This window comes from Zootermopsis nevadensis, unplaced genomic scaffold (assembly GCF_977971745.1).
Source record: "Zootermopsis nevadensis isolate Lab colony 2312 unplaced genomic scaffold, Znev_1.0 Znev_ptg000009l, whole genome shotgun sequence".
NCBI classification, from domain to species: domain Eukaryota; kingdom Metazoa; phylum Arthropoda; class Insecta; order Blattodea; family Termopsidae; genus Zootermopsis; species Zootermopsis nevadensis.
This window is the reverse complement of record NW_028259141.1, coordinates 6554374-6574601: the sequence shown is the minus strand read 5'-3', so window position 1 is coordinate 6574601 and position 20228 is coordinate 6554374. Positions and strand designations below refer to the sequence as shown.

At 38.8% G+C, this 20228-nt stretch overlaps 1 protein-coding gene across 3 annotated transcripts in view; it reads left to right on the top strand.

The window, feature by feature from the left end:
• The window catches only part of LOC110826856 (uncharacterized), a 102904-nt gene that overhangs the window by 60868 nt on the left and 21808 nt on the right, over positions 1-20228 (top strand). Inside the window, exon 1 of one of the 3 annotated variants that reach the window (XM_022057916.2) lies at positions 14147-14962. The exons of the other annotated variants lie outside the window; for them this stretch is intronic. Coding sequence (XP_021913608.2) covers positions 14797-14962 — 166 coding nt within the window. The 5' untranslated portion in view covers positions 14147-14796. Of the gene's footprint in view, positions 1-14146; positions 14963-20228 lie in introns of those variants that run through there. 3 annotated transcript variants of the gene reach the window in all.

Genomic DNA, 20228 nt, shown 5'->3' with positions numbered 1-20228 from the left:
TTACATTAAGTGATGATCTAATGTAAATCGAACATTTCGATAGAGAACATCATTTTAAATATTTAAATGTTAATTATAGTAATATTTTAATATTTAATAGGAATTTTATTGTGATTAGACTGGCAAGATTTAAACAAATATGAAAGTTGTATGTTAATTCGGTCTAAAATAACTTATAGTTTTTTTGAAGCTCACAGCGAACTTAACATAAATTTGAGATTTGAGTCAGAAGATGGCTGTCGTCTGGGTTTCATAGGTGCTTGTTGCGTACTCGTCGCTCTGATGGTGGAAGCAGCACGCACCTCCGAAGACAGCCATATTCAAGAAATTTCTTCAAAAGACCTGCCATACAAAATGAATTAATACTTAAATGGCATAAAATGTAGTTTATCTTAACCGCTGTTTTTTTTAAAATAATATTTAGTAAAATACAAGGCGTGGAATGATGTTTACTTGACGTTGGATATTGGGCAAGAAAAGACGATTTCAAAAGAGTGAAAGCTTTGAATTTATATTATTTAAATACATCGATCCTTAATCTAGACATGTCGGTAATATTTTATTACTACAAATTCTCAGAAGCCCTGTTTATAACAGAAATAACAATAAGTAATCACTGGGTTAGTGGGCCTGCGTATTTCTGAAGCACGATAATCGATTCTCGAATCGCTCTATAAATCAGTCACGTTCGTTTTACTTAACAAAACATGACTTTCGTTTCGTTGATGTGTATCTTGTTGATGGATATGTTTGTTGTTTGAAGGAATCTCAAAGTAACAAGATATTTGCCAACTCTCTGTCCTTAGCCAATCGAGTATTTGTCTGTTTGACTACACAAAATGCAATGCTGATTCTAATTATTCATTCTGGCTTTGAAGTTGTGGATATCCAGTACCCTCGAAGCAAAAATATTTGTCTCTGTATGAAATGTAGCCAGAACTATTTTATCCATCCTAGTTGTTTTATCGACGTCTTATCAACTGACCCTGGATTAAAACCTGGCGAGGAAGGGATTTCTCTGCGGAAATGCAGTGTTTATATTTTCATTTACGGGGTAAAATAAAGGCGATATTCTTGAAGCCAGACTCTTGGTTCGATTTGCGGCAACGTCCACACCAACACTGCGGTTTAACCAGTTTCGTATTTAAAGGATATCAGTTCTCTTTCCTAGGGGCCGAAACGGCCTGGGCGTGAAGCTAACCACTTACCTCCAACTAATGGAGTAGTTAAGAATATTTGCCTGTTAACAAAATATTACATCGGATTTCCAACTTGTACAGATTTTTCTGTGTTCATTAAATTTTCTAAGTGTAGAGACAACAATTATAAATATGGCGACAGTAAGGAATTTTGAAATTACGTAAGATAAAATTTAATATCCGTTTTTTGTGAAAAGTATTCGCGGAAATGTCTCGTCAAATTGTGTAGCTCTTTTCAAGTCTCGCCAAGAAGACTGGAACACTTGAAAGAAGGTATACTCGTACGTAAATTCACATTCTTCCTAGAATTTCATGTTATTACTGGCCACAGCCTTCTAATCATACGGCATGCTGAGTTTTATGTAGTCACTAGTCTTGATCACAAACAAGGTAATAAATACGTAGAACGTGTTCCTGCCGGGAATTATGTTGAAATATGCTGTACCTTTGTCAGTCCTTACCTGATCCTAATTCAACATTCACGTAACAAAATAGACAACCATTTATCCCCTAGCCCCAAAAGACGTGGTTTCCAACATGAATGGCTCCCCGAAGGCGGGAAGCAATCCAGTTTGTATACCAGCTTTCGTATAAGTGGACGCAAAATATCTGCGAGCCCGGGCTACGACACGAGGGCAAGGCCACAAAAGCTCGAAGATATCTTGCGAAAAGCATAGAATCGTGCCACGAAGCTAGTAAGAACAGTATAAATAGAATTGTAGGTGGTAAAAGGTAAAGATGTCCCTTTGTTTAATTAAACTCCATGTTACAAAGACAAATCCACACATTTGTAACCTCGGTACTGGACGAGTGGCTAGCTTCAAGTTCCGGTCATCCCTTAGCCTAGTCAATTACGAGCGTCAAAGGTCTTGTTTGCCTCAAAGCCACAGAAGGGATAAGTCAGTTACATGTATACAATCTAACTAACTAACTAGATGGCTTACCGAACACGAAGGTTCATCACCGAATTAACCAAAGCCCTCCACCAGTCTCCTTCAACTCCTATCTCCCATAGATCCCGCCTGACATTATCCTCCCATCTACGTCTAGGTCTCCCCAGAGGTCTCTTCCCCTCAGGCTTCCTCCCGCCTGAGATTATCCTCCCATCTACGTCTAGGTCTCCCCAGAGGTCTCTTCCCCTCAGGCTTCCTCCTGCCTGAGATTATCCTCCCATCTACGTCTAGGTCTCCCCAGCGATAAGGAAATACAAGGTTTATCCATTGACCCTCGGCTATCGTCTCATAAAAGAGTCCGTCACCAAACTGCACGCTTCAATTTTGTAAGATGAAGTAGGCGGAAGTGTTCTAACTTTCTAGTCGACTGGTACGGGTCTTGAACTGACCACAATTTGACGTGGGCAGCACAAAATAATGTCTTTGGCTCAAGGCGCTGGCACCGGGCCTACTCTGGCGCCACAATGTTACAGCAATATAATAATCTGATGACCTGTCCTTTGTCGCATTGTACTTTTGCAGTGACACAGTCAACAAAGGCGCCTAGCCTCTCGTGGCTATTCTCAGACACGTAATTATGGCTTTATATGTGCGGACATATGCTAACGGAATGAACAGTGTCTTCCTGCATCTTAACAAAATCAATAAACACACACTTTTTGACGTAAATACGTCTATGAGGAAGGGTCATTCGGCAAAAATGTGTTACGAAGAAGGGAAACGAAAATGGGAAACGAAAAATTGTAACTTCATTGTTATGTTACCTAGGAAACGTCATCTGTTACCTTACATTACATTACATTACATTACATTACCTTAGCTTACATTACATTATATTACCTTACCTTACCTTACCTTACCTTACATTACATTACCTTACATTACATTACCTTACCTTACATTACATTACCTTACATTACCTTACATTACATTACATTACCTTACCTTACATTACCTTACCTTACATTACATTACCTTACATTACATTACCTTACATTACCTTACATTACATTACCTTACATTACCTTACATTACATTACATTACATTACCTTACCTTACCTTACATTACATTACATTACCTTACATTACATTACATTACCTTACCTTACCTTACATTACATTACCTTACCTTACATTACCTTACCTTACATTACATTATATTACCTTACATTACCTTACCTTACCTTACATTACATTACATTTCATTACATTACTTTACATTACATTCAGCTACCACAGACCCATCTTAAGCGTAACTAATTCAAGTTAAATAAGCAAAGTCTTAATCAAACTTATCTCAATTGTAAAGCGGGTATAAAGGAAATATTTAGAATAAAGCCAATATATAAACTTCCTTTCCATATAGACGTATTTACGTCTAATTCTCCGGAACCGTGGTTCCACTCACAACTTTTTTACAAGACAACATGGCACATAGATCTTAAACGTCTGTTTTTACAGCAACATCGCTTTCGATAGCCATATATTGTAGTGCGTATTCTTTTAGCCTTCATCAAATTGCGTGCATGAAGGTCATAGCAAAATTTTAAAACGTTGCAACACGAACAGCAGAGCGTAGGCAAAAAGACAGCTGAGATAAAGTAAGGTAGGAAATCTGGCAACGCTGTGCTGTTGACTTGCAGCCACGAGGAAAGGGTGGTGGTAGGGGTGAAGTCCTTACGTGACCTTGAACCGTACAGTTTGGTGACGCCTACTGTAGTTAACCCGTATATAGTGAAATGTTTCCTTTGAGTGGTAAGCTGTTATGGAACGGAGACAACTTTAAGGTTTCTGCTGCATTACATTTATTAAACATGTTGGGAGCTGTGTATATGCTGTTCATCCCAGTAGCAAAAATAGAAATATTCCGTGTTCAGTTGGAGGGTTATAGAAATTAGTTAAATCTCAGTTTATATTTTTAAAAATAATGTAGACTTTTTTTTCAAACAGTACTATTCTCCATCTTTACATAGACCTATTTAGATTATGATACATATGCACTTTGATATATATATATATATAGAGAAAGAGAGGGTACCGATAAACATGGGATACCATTTTCGTTTTGACATCTAACTCTGAGTCAGTTGCGAGAATAAGGTAACTTTGTGAATATGTTCGCCTCAGAGGCCTTGACGTCTAATATTCTGTATTTCCCACATTTTTTCATGAATTTTATCGAAAAAAGAAAAGGAAAATATGGAATACTACCAAAATTGTGTTACAAAACGATGTTAAGTGTGACAAAGTAAATTGATTAAAAACATGCTTGTACGCGTTATAAAAGTTTTCTAGCAATGAACACGTTAACAATTATACATTGAGATATAAAAATAATATTATTGAAATAGATAAATACAGGTTTAAACCTAAATAGTCGCACACAAATTTTTACCCCCGTTCCCCCCGATACGTTTCTATTAAGTTATTTTGTATATTGAACCTAACATTGAACACGCTGTATATGATATGGCATAAGGTTGGTTTCTGACACGTGATAACAATCGACTTTAATCGATACAACGATGGCAGTAAAATGTTTTACGGGAAACAGTGTGATGAAATTTGCTTTTAAGTCTTCTCGTCTCATTACATTGTGATATTTCCAGAGCTAGAACAAACAGCTGTATAATGTAAGCCAATAGAGTATAAAGGTTTAAATCATGGTTCTGCATGCAGAAATAAACGCGATAAAGATTAAAGCACTAGTTTACATTAGTGGTAAACACAATTTATGGTTGTGGAAGCTAGCCAGCTTTAAACTGTGGGACTCAGCATCATCTTTCATACATTTCCAGCAACTGGAGGTCTTATGAAGATAAGTCAATCATACACAGTAGTCAAGAAACCTTCGGTCTTTATTACCGTGCCACAAGAGCCCACCGCCTTCTGTATCCATAGCCAGATCGATAAAATCGACATCTTGAAACACGATTTTTTTAAAGATAAATTTTAATATTATCATCCCATCTAAGCGTTGGCCTTTCAAATGGTAGACTTGTCTTCCCTTTAGATTTTCGTACGTCATGTTAGCCATGGTGGTCTAGCGGTTAGAACGCTAGCCTTGTAATCCTGGGGTCTCGGGTACGATTCCCGGCGGTACCCGAATTTATAACTTATGTTGGGCAAGGCCGTGGTCTAGGCAACACGGAGTTTTCCTCAGGGGGCTTCCCCGGTTTATCCGTGGCATCCCAACAATTACTCCATTCACACACAGAAGAAGGCAATGGCAAACCACTTCTGGATCATCTGCCAAGAACGTATATGAACAGGTCCCAGTCCGAGAAAAGGATGGAAGGATCCTGTTCATATGGACCCGTCCTCAGACAGAACACTAAATAAATAAAATAAAATATACGTCATGTTAACCATATTACCCCGGCTAACACTTTAAAAAAATAAAAAAATAAGTAATATTCTGCCTTGCTTTTGTGGTTAAGTGGTACACCATGCACTGGAACACAGCAGAAACGATCAGAAAAAAAGTTTAAATAGATATATTACCCATTTACAAGTAACTGGACTGTTTACAAATTATGTTTTTTTTTTGGTTCAACACCCACAGTGCTCGTAAAATGTAAGAAGATTTTATTGTTAATTTATAGTTTAGTGGTATCTATATGTACCCAAATGCTTTAAAATTTAACCAATTCTGCGTTTTGTCCGCAAAGTGTATGTATTTCCTTTGTATCGCGATCGTGCACAAGGACTGAGATGTGTTTATCCTGTTTCTGTTGACACTGGCCTACATTTCTGATGATTATCGTGTTTTGGGATCTTTACGAAAGCAGCAAACTGTTTCCCTACAAGAATGCCAAATATTTCTCTGACGTGTGCCGTTGTGACTTCATTTCAGGTCTGCTACACGATTACGGATTAATCCTTTGAAGCCGATATTTGTTTGAATATTAAAATTTAAGATGGTAAAGTTGCGTCATATTGTGATATAATAAGTATATATTAAATCTTGTCCGTCTAATCACAATAATTCTTATTAAATATTAAAATATTACAATAATTAACATTTAAAATATTTAAAATATTAAATGATGTTCTTTATCGAAATATTCGATTTACATTAGACCATCATTTTTCATGTTTCACGACATGTTTCAGTTCCTATACACACCTGAGGATGGTTCTTTTAGGAACTGAAACATGTCGTGAAACATGAAAAATGATGGTCTAATGTAAATCGAATATTTCGATAAAGAACATCATTTAATATTTTAAATATTTTAAATGTTAATTATTGTAATATTTTAATATTTAATAAGAATTATTGTGATTAGACGGACAAGATTTAATATATACATATTAAAATTTAAGTCTGTACCTCACAGAAAACGCAAAGCTTTCCTTTGTGGAAATAATTTTTGTATTTCAATGAGAGGTACGTGATATAATTACGAAATGCAGCTTGTCTGATTGTTACAGAAGGTGGCGTAGTTAGATCTGGGCTTTAAAGGAGAGCAATTTGACAATGTATTTCGTACGATTTGACACAGTCGACTTCCTCCTTTAGGACTCAAAAGGAAGTGATTTTCATTTTCAAAATTGTTATTCAAATAATTGTGAAGTAAAGTAGTTCAACGGGACCCTAAGCCAATTCCACTATTGGGCGGTCTGTTAAAACGAGGGCGCGTTCAGTGGATAATAGAGACATTGCATCAGGAAGAACGAAGAAAAATGAAAGAGCAAACAAGATAAAAGACGGCAAATAAAAAAGGATTGAAGCTTAAGAAAAAAGTGAAGTATGGGAAGACAGAGGAATCTATTTCTGTTTCCATTGGGCCCACGGGGAGCGCATACGAAAAACCTGAAGAAATGGAAGACGAATTGATCACCAAAACTGCCTAATCACCAAGCAAGAAAAGGTAAATTATTTTAAGATTAAAATGGCTCCTGTTACCGCGGTATTGCCATTCTTGGGGAATCCAGTTTGATGGGAAGCTTAAAAATGTGTAAGGTAGCTGCGAATATGTTGGATATATCGCGGTCGGTCGACAAGGGGTGGTCCTCCGACTTGGATGCCATGCCATATTTTAAGATAGCTCAGTCAGTGTAGTGACTAGCTACGGGCTGGACGACCGGGGTTCGATCCCCGACGGGGGCAGAGGATTTTCCTCTATCCTCTGCGTCCAGACCGGCTCTGGGGCCCACCCAGCCTCCTCTACAATGGGTACCGGGGTCCTTTCCCGGGGGTAAAGCCGGCCGGGGCGTGATGCCGACCACTCACCCCCATCTAGTACCGAGGTCAAGGAAGAGAGGAGCTATACCTCCTCTCCCCCCACACGCCGTCATGGCGTATAGCGGGACAAACTTTACTTTACTTTATTCCAAAACTTATCTGAGAGACTGGGGAAAATTCAAATCCCGACATCTTTCGAACACTAATAATTTCGCTTGGTGAAATGGATTTTATATATTGTCTGGAAAGTGGAGTTTTGTTTAATTATACTTCAGCATTCTGGTAATGTGGAGCACTGAGCGTAATTGCTTCTATGAAATGCGGAATTTCCATTTGATTCCTTCCATTGGCGTGTTATTAAATGACAGGGAATATATTTAGCCTAAGAGAATAGATGTCTCACACAGTAACTCAGAGTTACTTAGTCGAAAATCGAGTTGATTCCTACTTACATTGTTAAGATAAAGTCTCGTCATTTTAAGAAAATCGCCACTGACGTAAATAATAGACAACTAAAGTGATTGACATTATCGATGGCGGCTGGATTCTGGGCGCTTCTGCGCGTTTACTGTCACGTGCCCTCGTCAGCCAATCAGGTTCAGAGAGTCGGCGTGTTAAGTGTTCGGTTATTTCACGCTAATCAAGGCTTTCACCGCTACAAAACCCTCGTTACCGTAATCAAATTCCCGATTTAGTTGTAAGTCTCTGTTTACAATTTATAGCAATGCGTTCCGTACTCAGAAATGGTGTTACCTAGCAAGGGACGATGTCTTGCGCATGCGCAGGACTCCGCCCTGTTGGTTGCTTGCTTGAAGCGGACGCCATCTGCATCTCTCTGTCACCCGCGTTCTAGTCTGTTACTTTAACTCGAAGAAATAATTGAATAATACCGCGATTCAGTGCCATCCTATGAGATATTTGACTCCAGCTCGTAGATTTTCGTAAGAAGAAATTCCTGGGTGTGGACGATAGAACAAGGGCCTTAGGCAATGTCCTACGTAAGCGATAAGAAGCGAGCTGTGGGAGCTGCATAAGAGAATCGCTTGTTGTGTCCTACGTGAGAGACCGCAATAGAAACACACGGTCTTTCTGCGCATGCGCCTTACTGGCCAGCGCAGCGACCTGCGCGAAAATATCAAAATATTTGATCTGGGCTTTGGCCGCTGACCGCTTCGCTGTAACATAGGACAGCGCCACACAAACAGCCAGTTTGATATTTCCGCTTCACCCACGCAACTCGCACCGCTCGCATTTAATCGCTCACGTAGGACACCGGTTTAAGGTATGTACTCTTTCTTGTTATTCTTAGATTCAGCTTTGGGATCCCATGAGCTGGTCACGAATAAAAGGCGAATGTCAGGGTTATAATGGGTTACTGGATTAAATAGGCCATAATAGACCTTGTCGCATATTATCGGATTGAATGTTTTATTTAAAACACTTTCTTGTCAGGTTGGCTGTGTTTAAGGTTAGCCAAATTAAGTGTTGTTTTGGATTTATCTCGTTTGTCTAGATGAAATATGACGATGATATCATGTTTGGTAATATCACCGCTATGAAATCTTCTTGTATGCAAGGTTTCTGAGCAGCTAAAAGTTAGCAATCGGTATAAAATAATGTGAAACGCTCCTAGTTTGTATCCCTGAAGGCTAAATTCTAAATTGAACAGCCTGAAACAAGTAGTCCAAAACAAATTATTTTTTCTGTCGTATTTTAATTGCGATTTGACGGAATCCTGGAGAAAATGGATCGATGTGGGATTAGGCAGTTGAGGAGTAGCGCCGCAGGGTAAATGGCTTGTTGAGTAGCTAAGGAATAAACAGACTAATGGACAGGCTGCAGCAAGAGACCCCTCGGGCCCCCCCTTGCTGATGTTGGTTCAAACCGACCGAACCCCCCCCCTCCCCCAAAACCTTTACTGGAACCTCCCGCAGCGCTGCGGGAAGTAAATAAAATATAAAAACACAGGACCAACAAGGAATTAATCTTATATGTGCGTTCAACATAGTCAGGCCATGGTCGAAGATGCTTCTTTGTTTTTTGTTGCTATATCTTTCTCTTTGTGTATTTCTTTGTTTTTTTAATAAAAAATCTTCCAGTCGGATGCTTATAGTTTATACTCTTCCACGGCAGCCAATAGGGGACCTGTTTACTTAGTGGATAGGCCTATCACGTGACAGGTTAGAGGTTAGGTTAGGGATGGACATGGCCATTATATATTTATGGACATACTTGGCCCTTAATGTGTTTTGTTTCTGATGTGAACAGTTGAAGGTCAGATTATCTTCGTGTGGCAATAAGAATATGAGAAGGGCTTTTGTACAGCTACATTAGTTTGCTCTGTATTTTCAAAACTTTTTGTCTCTCTAGAAAAATTACAAAATCAGTTTATACTCGTGGTACTTAAATATTAAAACGTACCTGTTTGTTTGTTTGTTTATGAAATTGCGTTAGCAACATCAGGTGCTATTTATTGGTGATAAAAAATTAGAGACGCCACGGTGGTCTAGCGGTTAGAACGCTGGCCTTGTAATCCTGGGGTTTCGGGTTCGATTCCCGGCGGTGCCCGAATTTATAACTTGTGTTGGGCAAGGCCGTGGTCTAGGCAACACGGAGGTTTCCTCCGGGGGCTTCCCCGGTTTCTCCGTGGCATCCCAACAATTACTCCATTCACACACAGAAGAAGGCAATGGCAAACCACTTCTGGATCATCTGCCAAGAACGTATATGAACAGGTCCCAGTCCGAGAAAAGGATGGAAGGATCCTGTTCATATGAACCTGTCGTCAGACAGAACACTAAATAAATAAAGAATAACATAAATTAGGTTTGCAGTTTGTTTCGGTTACAGAAATTGTTCAAAACGGTTTGAAAGTCACGTATAAACAATTTCGTTTGGGAAAACAGTTTTCAAATGTGACGAAAAGTAGAGGCTTTGAGATGGACTGATACCTCATTTAGGAATTTTACTTATAGACCGTATTGATGTGACAAATATTACTCTGTGCAGCCCTACTCCACGAGTTTAGGTCTATAAGTTATATGTATAACGTCTTTTATTTTATTTAGAAAGATAATATCAATCAAGAAAAGTTGTTAGTTAGGCTGAAGGAGAATATAGACCAGAATAAAAAACCAAGTAGGAAAAAACGAGTGGTGGTAAGTCACTTTTGTTATTAGTTGATGTTTTTTTTATTTAATAAATTCTTAGCCTTTTATTAGCATAAAGTGTACACCTATTAATATAGTGACCAGCGATGGAAATATGTTATTCTATCAAAACATTCTTTCGAGGTGGTAAAGATACTTTTATTTCTTTAATCTAATATCTTGATACGTAACACAGACCTTGAACCACAATTCTGATGACCTTTCCACCTAAATTTCGTATCAAATCGGATCTCGAAATATATTTAGAATGTTTGCTTTGAGATTAGTCGATGTTTGTCGATGTTCATTCTGCGTTGTGACGTCGTACGGACTCGATGGTAGATATCACCCATTTACATTCTTGCCCGTAGATTTTCACGGCTGGTGTTTAATGTATAACTTTGGCTTTCGGGGGTGAGCCGAGTCGGAAGTTGAGGAGTGTCCACAGTTAAGTCAAAAACTGGAGATCGTGTCTTCAGGTTAAATGCGTAGTAGTTTCTGGGCTTCATCAATCACCATATCCAACTCTCCATCTGCTGCCTGGTCTAACCATTACACATTCTCCCTGAAGATGGCAACCGTATTGATTACAGAAAAGTTGGATAATAACTTTCGACGCGGCTAACCCCCGAAAGCCGAGGTTATTAACAGTGTGTACATCTTCGGCCCTGAAGACGCAATGTGTTTTCTTTGCGGTACGGGATGAATTTTTAATGTTATTTAGATGGATGTCGGGCTAAGAATGTTAAAAGTTATTAAGGTGGTATTTTTTAAAATATTATTACGGGACGTTTGTGTAAGATGGTTCTTAATCCTTTGGAGACGAGTATAAACAGCGACTATTTCTTTAAACAGCATGGACCAGCCGATATCTGTAATGGAAATGGACTGTTTTCTTTGCGGTACGGACTAGACTGAATGTTGAAATATTATTTACACGAGTTTCGATCTTCAAAGGGTTTATAACACAGGGTTGAAAAGTGTGGACTGGATACATTTTCGCTCAGGATAAAGAGAAATTTTGCGATAAAGATAATGAACTTTTGTTTTCTAAAATAGATGGGAAATTTGATGACCAGTTGACAGCTTATAGGAGAGAGAATTAGCTTTTCAAGAAGGTCTCTGCATTATCGAGTTATTTACATAGAAGAATTAGATGTTGGCACATGTGTGTGCCGTAAAAGTATTTTATTCAGCTTTGTTGTAATATTCATTGTAATCATTCGTGCATAAGGGGAATAGAATCATATAAAATTCGGTGTGGTGACAGGTCGAACGCACGTCAACGAACGAGACGCGTTCGACCTGTCACCGTACCGAATTTTACATGACTGGCTGCTATGACTCATCAGTTACCTTTGTTGACCTGAAGAACCAGACAGGTAGATGGGTAGAAAGCTCATAAATCTAAATAGTAATAAAAGCTAAGGTAATATAAAGTTATAAAGTACGTAGGGGGAGTGGAAATATACCTCAACGCATTTACAAAATCTGTACTAGATGGAGCTTCTACCCCTGTCGTTCCTCCGTCCGGGGAAGAGCCCCTCGGTACCCATTGTATGGGCCCCAGAGCCAGCCTGGTAACATGCAAGAATATTGAATGTAAAATTTATAAACAGAATATCGTAAGTTTATGCGTATATTTTGTAATTTTCAGAAATTTCTGTGTTTGAATGAACAGAAGTTCTGGGAGGAGTTTATGTCTACTGCAGGGGTGGAGATCCTGTTCATGTTAACCGTGTTATCTAGGCTAACATTTTTGAAAAAAAAATAAAAAAATAGCCTTGTCTTACTTTCCTTATTTAGTGGCAAACTGTACGTTGAAACAGATCAGATAAAATGCGTCCTTAGCCAACTCCAACCAGCGAGCCAAGCGACGAGTGTAAGCCTCAACCAGCTGGCTAACAAAGTCACATGTGGTTCAGCCACTGAACGTGTTCTCGTTGCGAGAAGATACCCAAGCTGGCTAAAGTAAGGTTTGTTGAATTGAAAGGAACTTTTATAGGCGTTTAAAATCGCGAAAGAATAAATGATTACAGTAAAACGTGCTTACACCGGAGCCCGAAATGATCTGAACATGTTTCTGCTTTTCCGATTGGTTCGCGTTCAACACAAGGACACTCGTTATTTTTAGATAAAATTATATTATGCAGTATTCTGACATTTTGTGATCCGTATCGCCAAATACGTACGAGGGATACAGATTTTCATTCTTAATATCTAAAACTTTGTTGGATACATTTTGGCGTTGCCGGTATTGTGTGTTATGGAACACAACGAGAAACATTTTTCGTCTGTACATTGTGGTATGCGTGGTATGATTACTTTAGCAACAGTAGATTAACCCCAAGGGCAATAAGTGATGAAAAATCTCGCGTATAACGCATTTGGAACCTTTCCACTTTTGTATTGGTGCGGTAAACAGCGAAGTGTCACTGGTAGGCGCCTTCAGTTCTATAGGGAAAAGTTGTCAATAATATCCCTACACAAAAGACACAGTCGTAGTTAGAGAGAAGGGAAGTTTGCTGGTATAATATCCCGTCCCCTCTAACAACCAGACACTCGAACAACATGGTGAAACAGCGTTTTCTGTGTTTTAGAGATAAATAACCTATATTTTGCGATATGATTGTTTGTTATATTTTTATTTTATAGTAATATATATATAGTTGATTTATGAATGTGTGTAAAATAATGAAACGTATATGGAAGTCTTTTTCGAAACAATTTCCATAAATGAAACTCTCGCTATATTTGCTGATTGAACAGTGAAAAATTAATTAGGCAATTATGGGTTAAAAAATATATTATATTTTTAGTACGAAAGATCTGTTCGTCTGGAAATAATGACCTAAAAACTCGTTTTGGATCTTTCTAAAATCTGAATTTAATAGTTTTCTTGTTTCATGTATGTAGAACAACGGATGTCGAATTATACTGCATCCGACACTAACATAATGTTGAGTATACTAGTTATCTTAAGGTCTGTGATAATGCTTACTCTTTTATACCAATATATTACATTACCCATTGCCTGAGATGTATGTAGTATACATGACGTTTTGGGAACTGATTCTACCTCAGCATCGAACGAGCTCAAAAGTTCCTGTTTTCGGTCCAGTCCGTTGTCATTAATCCACGATAACAAACCAATCATCTGGTAAATGGAAGTAGAACGTACTTCGACACGTCGTGTACAATCTGATTTAAAAGAGTGAGTAATGTCCAGTATAAAGCAGGTGTGAGGTAGTGCAAATATAATTTTAACATTTTGAGACATGAAAGTAATGTAAAACACGATATCGTAGTAGGGTTTTTTTTTTACAGAAAATCTGACTGTACGTTAGTTCTGAAAGCGGCTGAAAGAATGAGAGAGACAAAGCGTAAAAACCAACAAGAAAGATTATGCTTGTATTGAAGATGAGTAGTTTGTATTTTATGTGCGTTCCTTCGCGGTTCTAGCATTTGGGTTTAAGTCTTTTAGGAGAAGGGGGGACTTGCCTCCGTTATATTAGTTCACTATGTGAATCAAGGCAAAAGGTTGGTTACTTGAATCATGAGACAGTGTCGGGACGAGGGGGGCTTGAGGGCACGTAGGCCAAGGGGTGGAAGGGATGCCAGCCTTACGCTATGTAGCAGTCTTCTGTTTCTTGTACACACATAGTCTGCCTCGCTGGCGGGCGGTCGATCGGTCGGTCTGTTGTCTCGACTAGTCGAGAGTGGGACGGTGAAGCGATAGGAGGTGTTTGCTGTGCGTGAGTGTCGTGTGTGCGCAGACTTGTAATTCTCTCTGATCCGGTTTAACGTTCCTTAGCGTAAAACATTATTAACTGATTTTTGTACACATACTCGTTTGTTTTTGTGAAGGAGAATGCTGTTATTGTTAACATAACGTAACGAGCATTGTGAATAACTTGATATCGAATTGTGTGCACTGTGAATCTCATGTTTTCTTTTAAGAAAAAATGTTGCTGTGTGTAGCAAGATAAACTGTTTGGTTTTCGTTAAATAGAATTACATAATGTAAAATCTTTTTGTTTTAGTATAAAACGGTCTGAAATGAAATGCTTGTTGGCGCAGCGCGGCACCTACAGAAATATTTCAACATTAAAACATACGTGGGTGTTCATTACGCTTAAAATAATATACGATGCGATTCACAGCTGATTATGTGTTAAGGAATAGACTGACATTCAAGTGATAAGAAGGATTATTGTAGACAATTACTTCCGAAAAGAGTTGGCGACCGTTATGATGTTTGTACATTCTGTGAATAACTAGGGTAAAATTGAAGGACGTAAAAATGGTGAAGTTGGATTGCAAACGTGTTGGTTACCCACAGTGGCTTTCTTTTCTCATTTGTCTTGGTATCACTGAGACATCTAAAGGCCTGCATGTAGCTGGTACCGCATCGACATCTCAGCTGGAGCCGCTAGGAGAAACTTCGACCACGCGCCCGCGATCACCAGGTATTCTGAAATGCAAATGAAGTCAATCCTGATGGCCGGGTAGTTTGTCGTGGACTTTTAACTTCTCGATCCAAGGATATGACATCCCATTTTTCTCTGGGATGTTGATACTGAATCGTTAAAAATACCATCTCAATTTCTTCTCATCAGTGCTGGTTTTTTTTTGTTTGACGAATGAAGACGAATTACATGCATAAAAGTGGTAACTAATAGTCGTGTTTAGGACGGGGTTAGATCTGACTTGGCGATTATCGGCGATTAATTTTTTTTCAAAAGAACCGTAAACATTCTTGTATTATTTTAGGCATGTATTAGTGAATGTTCGTAGATTGATTAATACTGATACTGGGTTACCTCAGCATTCCAAGGAAAAATGTACAGGGCTCAAATTCAGCCAGATCCCGCCAAAATATGATTCTTCGTTATTTGATTCCTTCTAATTGCCCGTCAGTCAAAAAAGGTTAGCGATTCCTGTTTCAGTCGGTAAAGTGGCAGGCTGCATACGAACATTACTGTCAACTGGCGTTCTAAAACCGCCATTCGTTTAACTGTTCTGTCACCTGAGAACAGATTTCAGTGCCGTGAGAGAGACAGGTTGGTCGCACTGTTTTATGGTTTGTTGGTGGGGTGAAACGATGCATTTCTAACACACAGCTAAGACTCGAAAGCTACACGAGGTTTCTGATAGTCTCGGGTCATAGAGTAAGGATAAGGGTCACTGGTGGGTCACGGAACTAAATTTATGCCTTGCAGAAATCTCTTGGGAACCAACAAACATGTCTTGAAAAGGCTAAATATTTTTATGTGTAGCCATGAAGACGTATGGAGTGGACCATTAGTCCAACGCATTCTTTAACTCGGATGTAGATGGAGATGTGTTGGCCGGCTACACGCTCCAATCTTGACATCCGCAGGAAAAGCGGTGGCGAAAGTTAAAATGTTGGTCCCTATCGGAAGTCGAACTCCCGTTATCCAGCCCGTAGTCTAGACGGGAAATAACTGATTAAGAAAGTGAATGATGAACAGAATACTTGGACCCAAGAGAGAGGAAGGAACGGGGGACTGAAGAAATTGCATGATAGGTTTGTATTCGTTATCAGATATTAAGATGATCAAATCAAGGGTGACGAGATGTGTGCGTTATGTAACACGCGTAGGGGAGTTAGTAAATATGTTCTCAGTTTTAGTCGGGAAACCAGAGTGGAAAGGAACTCTTATGAGACTTTAAGGATAATACGAAGAAAAGGATGGATCTTTTTAACTTCCTGACATCTTCTCGTCTCCGTGAAGGCAACGACTACAGAATCATGTCTGTCTTGCGCGATAAGACACGCGAATAAGATGACAATGCCAAAAGTGAGCCCTAATTTGTGACTCACTGCCTCAAGAACAGCATGGACCACCGCTTGAAGTACCGTTGTTCGCACGAAGATGCCAGTCAGATGACTTCTTCATAATGCAACTTAAGCTAATGGCTTATCGCGAGCAGCAACCAGCACCCCATGTTTGCATCATGTTTTTTAATCTTCATTTATAGATAGAGACGTCTTATCGCTTCGGAGGAATATACTGTTGGAGCATCTTCAGGGTTGAAGTGAGAGGGTCGGAGTTGCATGTTCTGTCCGGTCAGTGTTTCTTCGTATGACGTATCGTATCTGCAGAAACTCTTAAAAACGTCCGTGACGGTTAATCCTACCGGAGGTCCTTACACATCTGACTCCATAGAGCAGCGTCCTTGAGAATCCGGTTTCTGCTTACGTAGTCAAATCATTTCCCTTTATGGAATGTAAAGGTTCCATACCGTGTTTACAAGGTTCCGCCCCCTAGGCCTTATCCTGAGCCAGATGAATCCAGTCTATATCCTCACGCCTCGTTTCATGACCAATTTTAATATTATCCTCACATCTACCCCTGGTTCTCCCAAGTGGTTTTCTGGTTTTCGGACTAAACTTTGTATGAATTTTTCCTGTCATCTACAATGCACAGAACCAAAGAAGGGATATTTTCGTTTTGTGTGGGACTTCTGTTTGCGTAGGCATGTTTTATGTAGGCTACCAACTGTTTGTGATTATTTTCATTCCTTGACTTTGTTCTAAATCTCTGGAATCCGCGCTGTAGCATTTCGTGATGGCTCTTCGTAGTTACGTCATATATCTCCCCTGTTCTGAACTATTTACTTAAGACTGTTAAGTTTGTGTTAACAAACATCGAAGTGCACTTGCTAATTGTCAATGCCACTTCGTCGTATAGTTTTAAACGTTCTGTGCATGAAAGGTCACTCAAGAGCGAACAAGAATGTACTTAGCAATGTATTGTTGCGGTGCTCGAGATTTTTAAATTTTTTCCCCCGCGTAGTTTGGATTTCAGAGTCTTGTAAAGAAAGTTACATGGGATATTGAACCATGTCATGTAGAATTTCACCGACGTTTCAGAGGTGCTTACTACCTAAATCTTTAAGGATCTCCGTTTCTTCTTTGATCACATTGATGCCGCAGTGACCTCGGATGTCATTGTTGGTCTTTATGTTCTCTCGGTGGTGGGCATTGCTGTCTCATTATGTCTGTTTTTTGTCGTGGGGAATCCCCAGCCAGCTGGACCCATGGATCCCACCCACGCAGAGGTCATAGTTTCCATGCAACTGTAACCGAAGTGGCGCCATATGCAAAGGTTGAACGGAGATCGTATTTTGATTGAATAGAAAACCTCCCATCAGCAGTTCCGCTTCTCGTCACCAAACGAAAAAAGTTGAAGCAACAACAGAGTGAATGCGCCAGAATAGTCTCGCTGTGCAGATGTTTTATAACCGGATTTTTCTTCCACTGCGTGGAGATCAGTTCTGGAATCTGCCCAGTTACGTCGTCAGTGGATACAAGAGGCTGTTTCCCTTAATGCTGATTAAATAAGTAATCTGCGTGTACAGTGGTTTTAACAACGAAATCAATAAATGCAGAATGCGAAGTTAATGGTTGTTGAAGTAGGTGGAACCACTGGGTTTGAAATGATTAAACGCGATGTTAAGAAGGAAATTTTTTTAGGGAATTTCGAGGAAAGTTTTCGTGCGTTTTAACCCCGTCACTGGTTTTGAGACCGAGTGATGGAATCGGACGTCGGCCAGTTTCACGCTTGTTCGCGAATTGAAGTTTCCGATAGGCTACATATTATATGGGATTGTAGATGTGGGCGCAGATTTCTGTATATCTGAGTGACAATTCTGATTCCCGCTGTGGCGATTATGAAGATGTCTGCCTTCTGAGTTATTACGCCGTGTAGTATGGTAGAAATTACAAACGTTACAGACGTACCTGTTGTCTGCATCCTCATGGCTCATCGCTCATAAGGCAATTATCTTATTTTAGATTCTGTTTTTGGAGAAATATTCCCATTATCTCCTGCGATTAGTGCCCTATAGAATTGAAGTCTCCATGAGACACCTAACATGTCTGTACCCTGTGTGGTGATTTCTCTTGTAGAATGACGAGAGAGTTGGGTTGAAACCATTTACTGCTGACGTGCTTTTCCTGTTTCATCCGGCCCTTGTGAGGTTAAAAACCTCTGGAGTGGGACGTGTCCCCGGAAGAATCCGCCCACTCGCTTTTGTGCTTTAATTGGTTGTCGTTGTCAGCGAATTTTATTGTTTCAGTCACAGTGACTGTAGCAGACACAAACGGCAGGCATTTAGACTGACAGGAAATATAATGTAAACGGTACTGAAATACAATAAACGAAGAGATGTCTTCTTGATACGTCCTTGATTTATTTAGACTGAAAAAAAAATTCCTTCAGCCCTAAAACTCGTCACTCGTATGTCATATATGAGCCGTGAAATGACACAAAACTGAAATTTCATGGGAAATTAGTAATAGGAAAGCAATATGTCCGATTATTAAAGAATTATTTCCTTTCTAAGAAGATGATAGTTGCTTAGCTAATCCGGAATTAGTATAATGAACGTTATTAATAAGAGCACAAAGGTTTTGTAACTGATAGTTTGTTATAGTAATTTTTTACAATTTAAATAAGAATGTCATTTTCTTCAGGACTTGACGACGTGTTCTCTAGACCAGTGTTATTCAACCTTTTTTGTTCGCGTACCCCCAGATATAATTTCTCTTCAACTTTGTACCCCCAAAGTTGTTCGTGTATAATTCAAGTTATACATAGTATATAATCTACATGTAAAATAAATTAAATAAATTACATTACTGATTATTCAGTGTTTATCATAAAATAATATATGCATTTTTTAAATTTCACGTACCCCCTAGGATGTCTTCGCGTACCCTCAAATATAATTTCTCTTCAACTTTGTACCCCCAAAGTTGTTGGTGTATAATTCAAGTTATACATAGTATATAATCTACATGTAAAATAAATTAAATAAATTACATTACTGATTATTCAGTGTTTATCATAAAATAATATATGCATTTTTTAAATTTCACGTACCCCCTAGGATGTCTTCGCGTACCCTCAAATATAATTTCTCTTCAACTTTGTACCCCCAAAGTTGTTCGTGTATAATTCAAGTTATACATAGTATATAATCTACATCTAAAATAAATTAAATAAATTACATTACTGATTATTCAGCGTTTATCATAAAATAATATATGCATTTTTTAAATTTCACGTACCCCCTAAGATGTCTTCGCGTACCCCACGTTGAATACCACTGATCTAGATAATAAGACATTACAATTATAGAAAATTATAAGTATGTAGTAAAAAGATGAAGCGATTAATTGATTATTAATTATTGTAAAACTCTTTGTATGTGTAAAATGGTTTTTGGGAATATGGTAATATAGTGTTCGTGAACCAAGTTAAGGTTGAAAGAAATAATGAACGGAAGTGTGTCAACAAAGATGCTAACCACTTAACTTAATTGTTTCGTGGGCCCACCATTGGACTCAAGTTGATGAAATCCACATTACCGTAACATGTTGCCCGAAGGTCGTTTTAATAATTTTCCCCCCCCAGTTTTTACGTTGCATTGGATTCTTTTAAAGGATGTTTTCCACCCGGCATGCTGCTGTTTGTAACCTCTTTAATTTTACCACTGTAACAACAAAACGAGAAGAACATAACTTATAAAAGTCTCCATTTTCGATTTATTAGAAATATCCTGTGTGTATTTGCGCTTCGTTTCACATCGATTTACGTGAAGCAAGGGAAACCCCCCCCCCCCCCCCAGTTCTGTTCCGCTTGAAACACAGTGTAGAAGTCATACTCTCCTGTTAAAAACGGTATTATAATTTACGTCTTA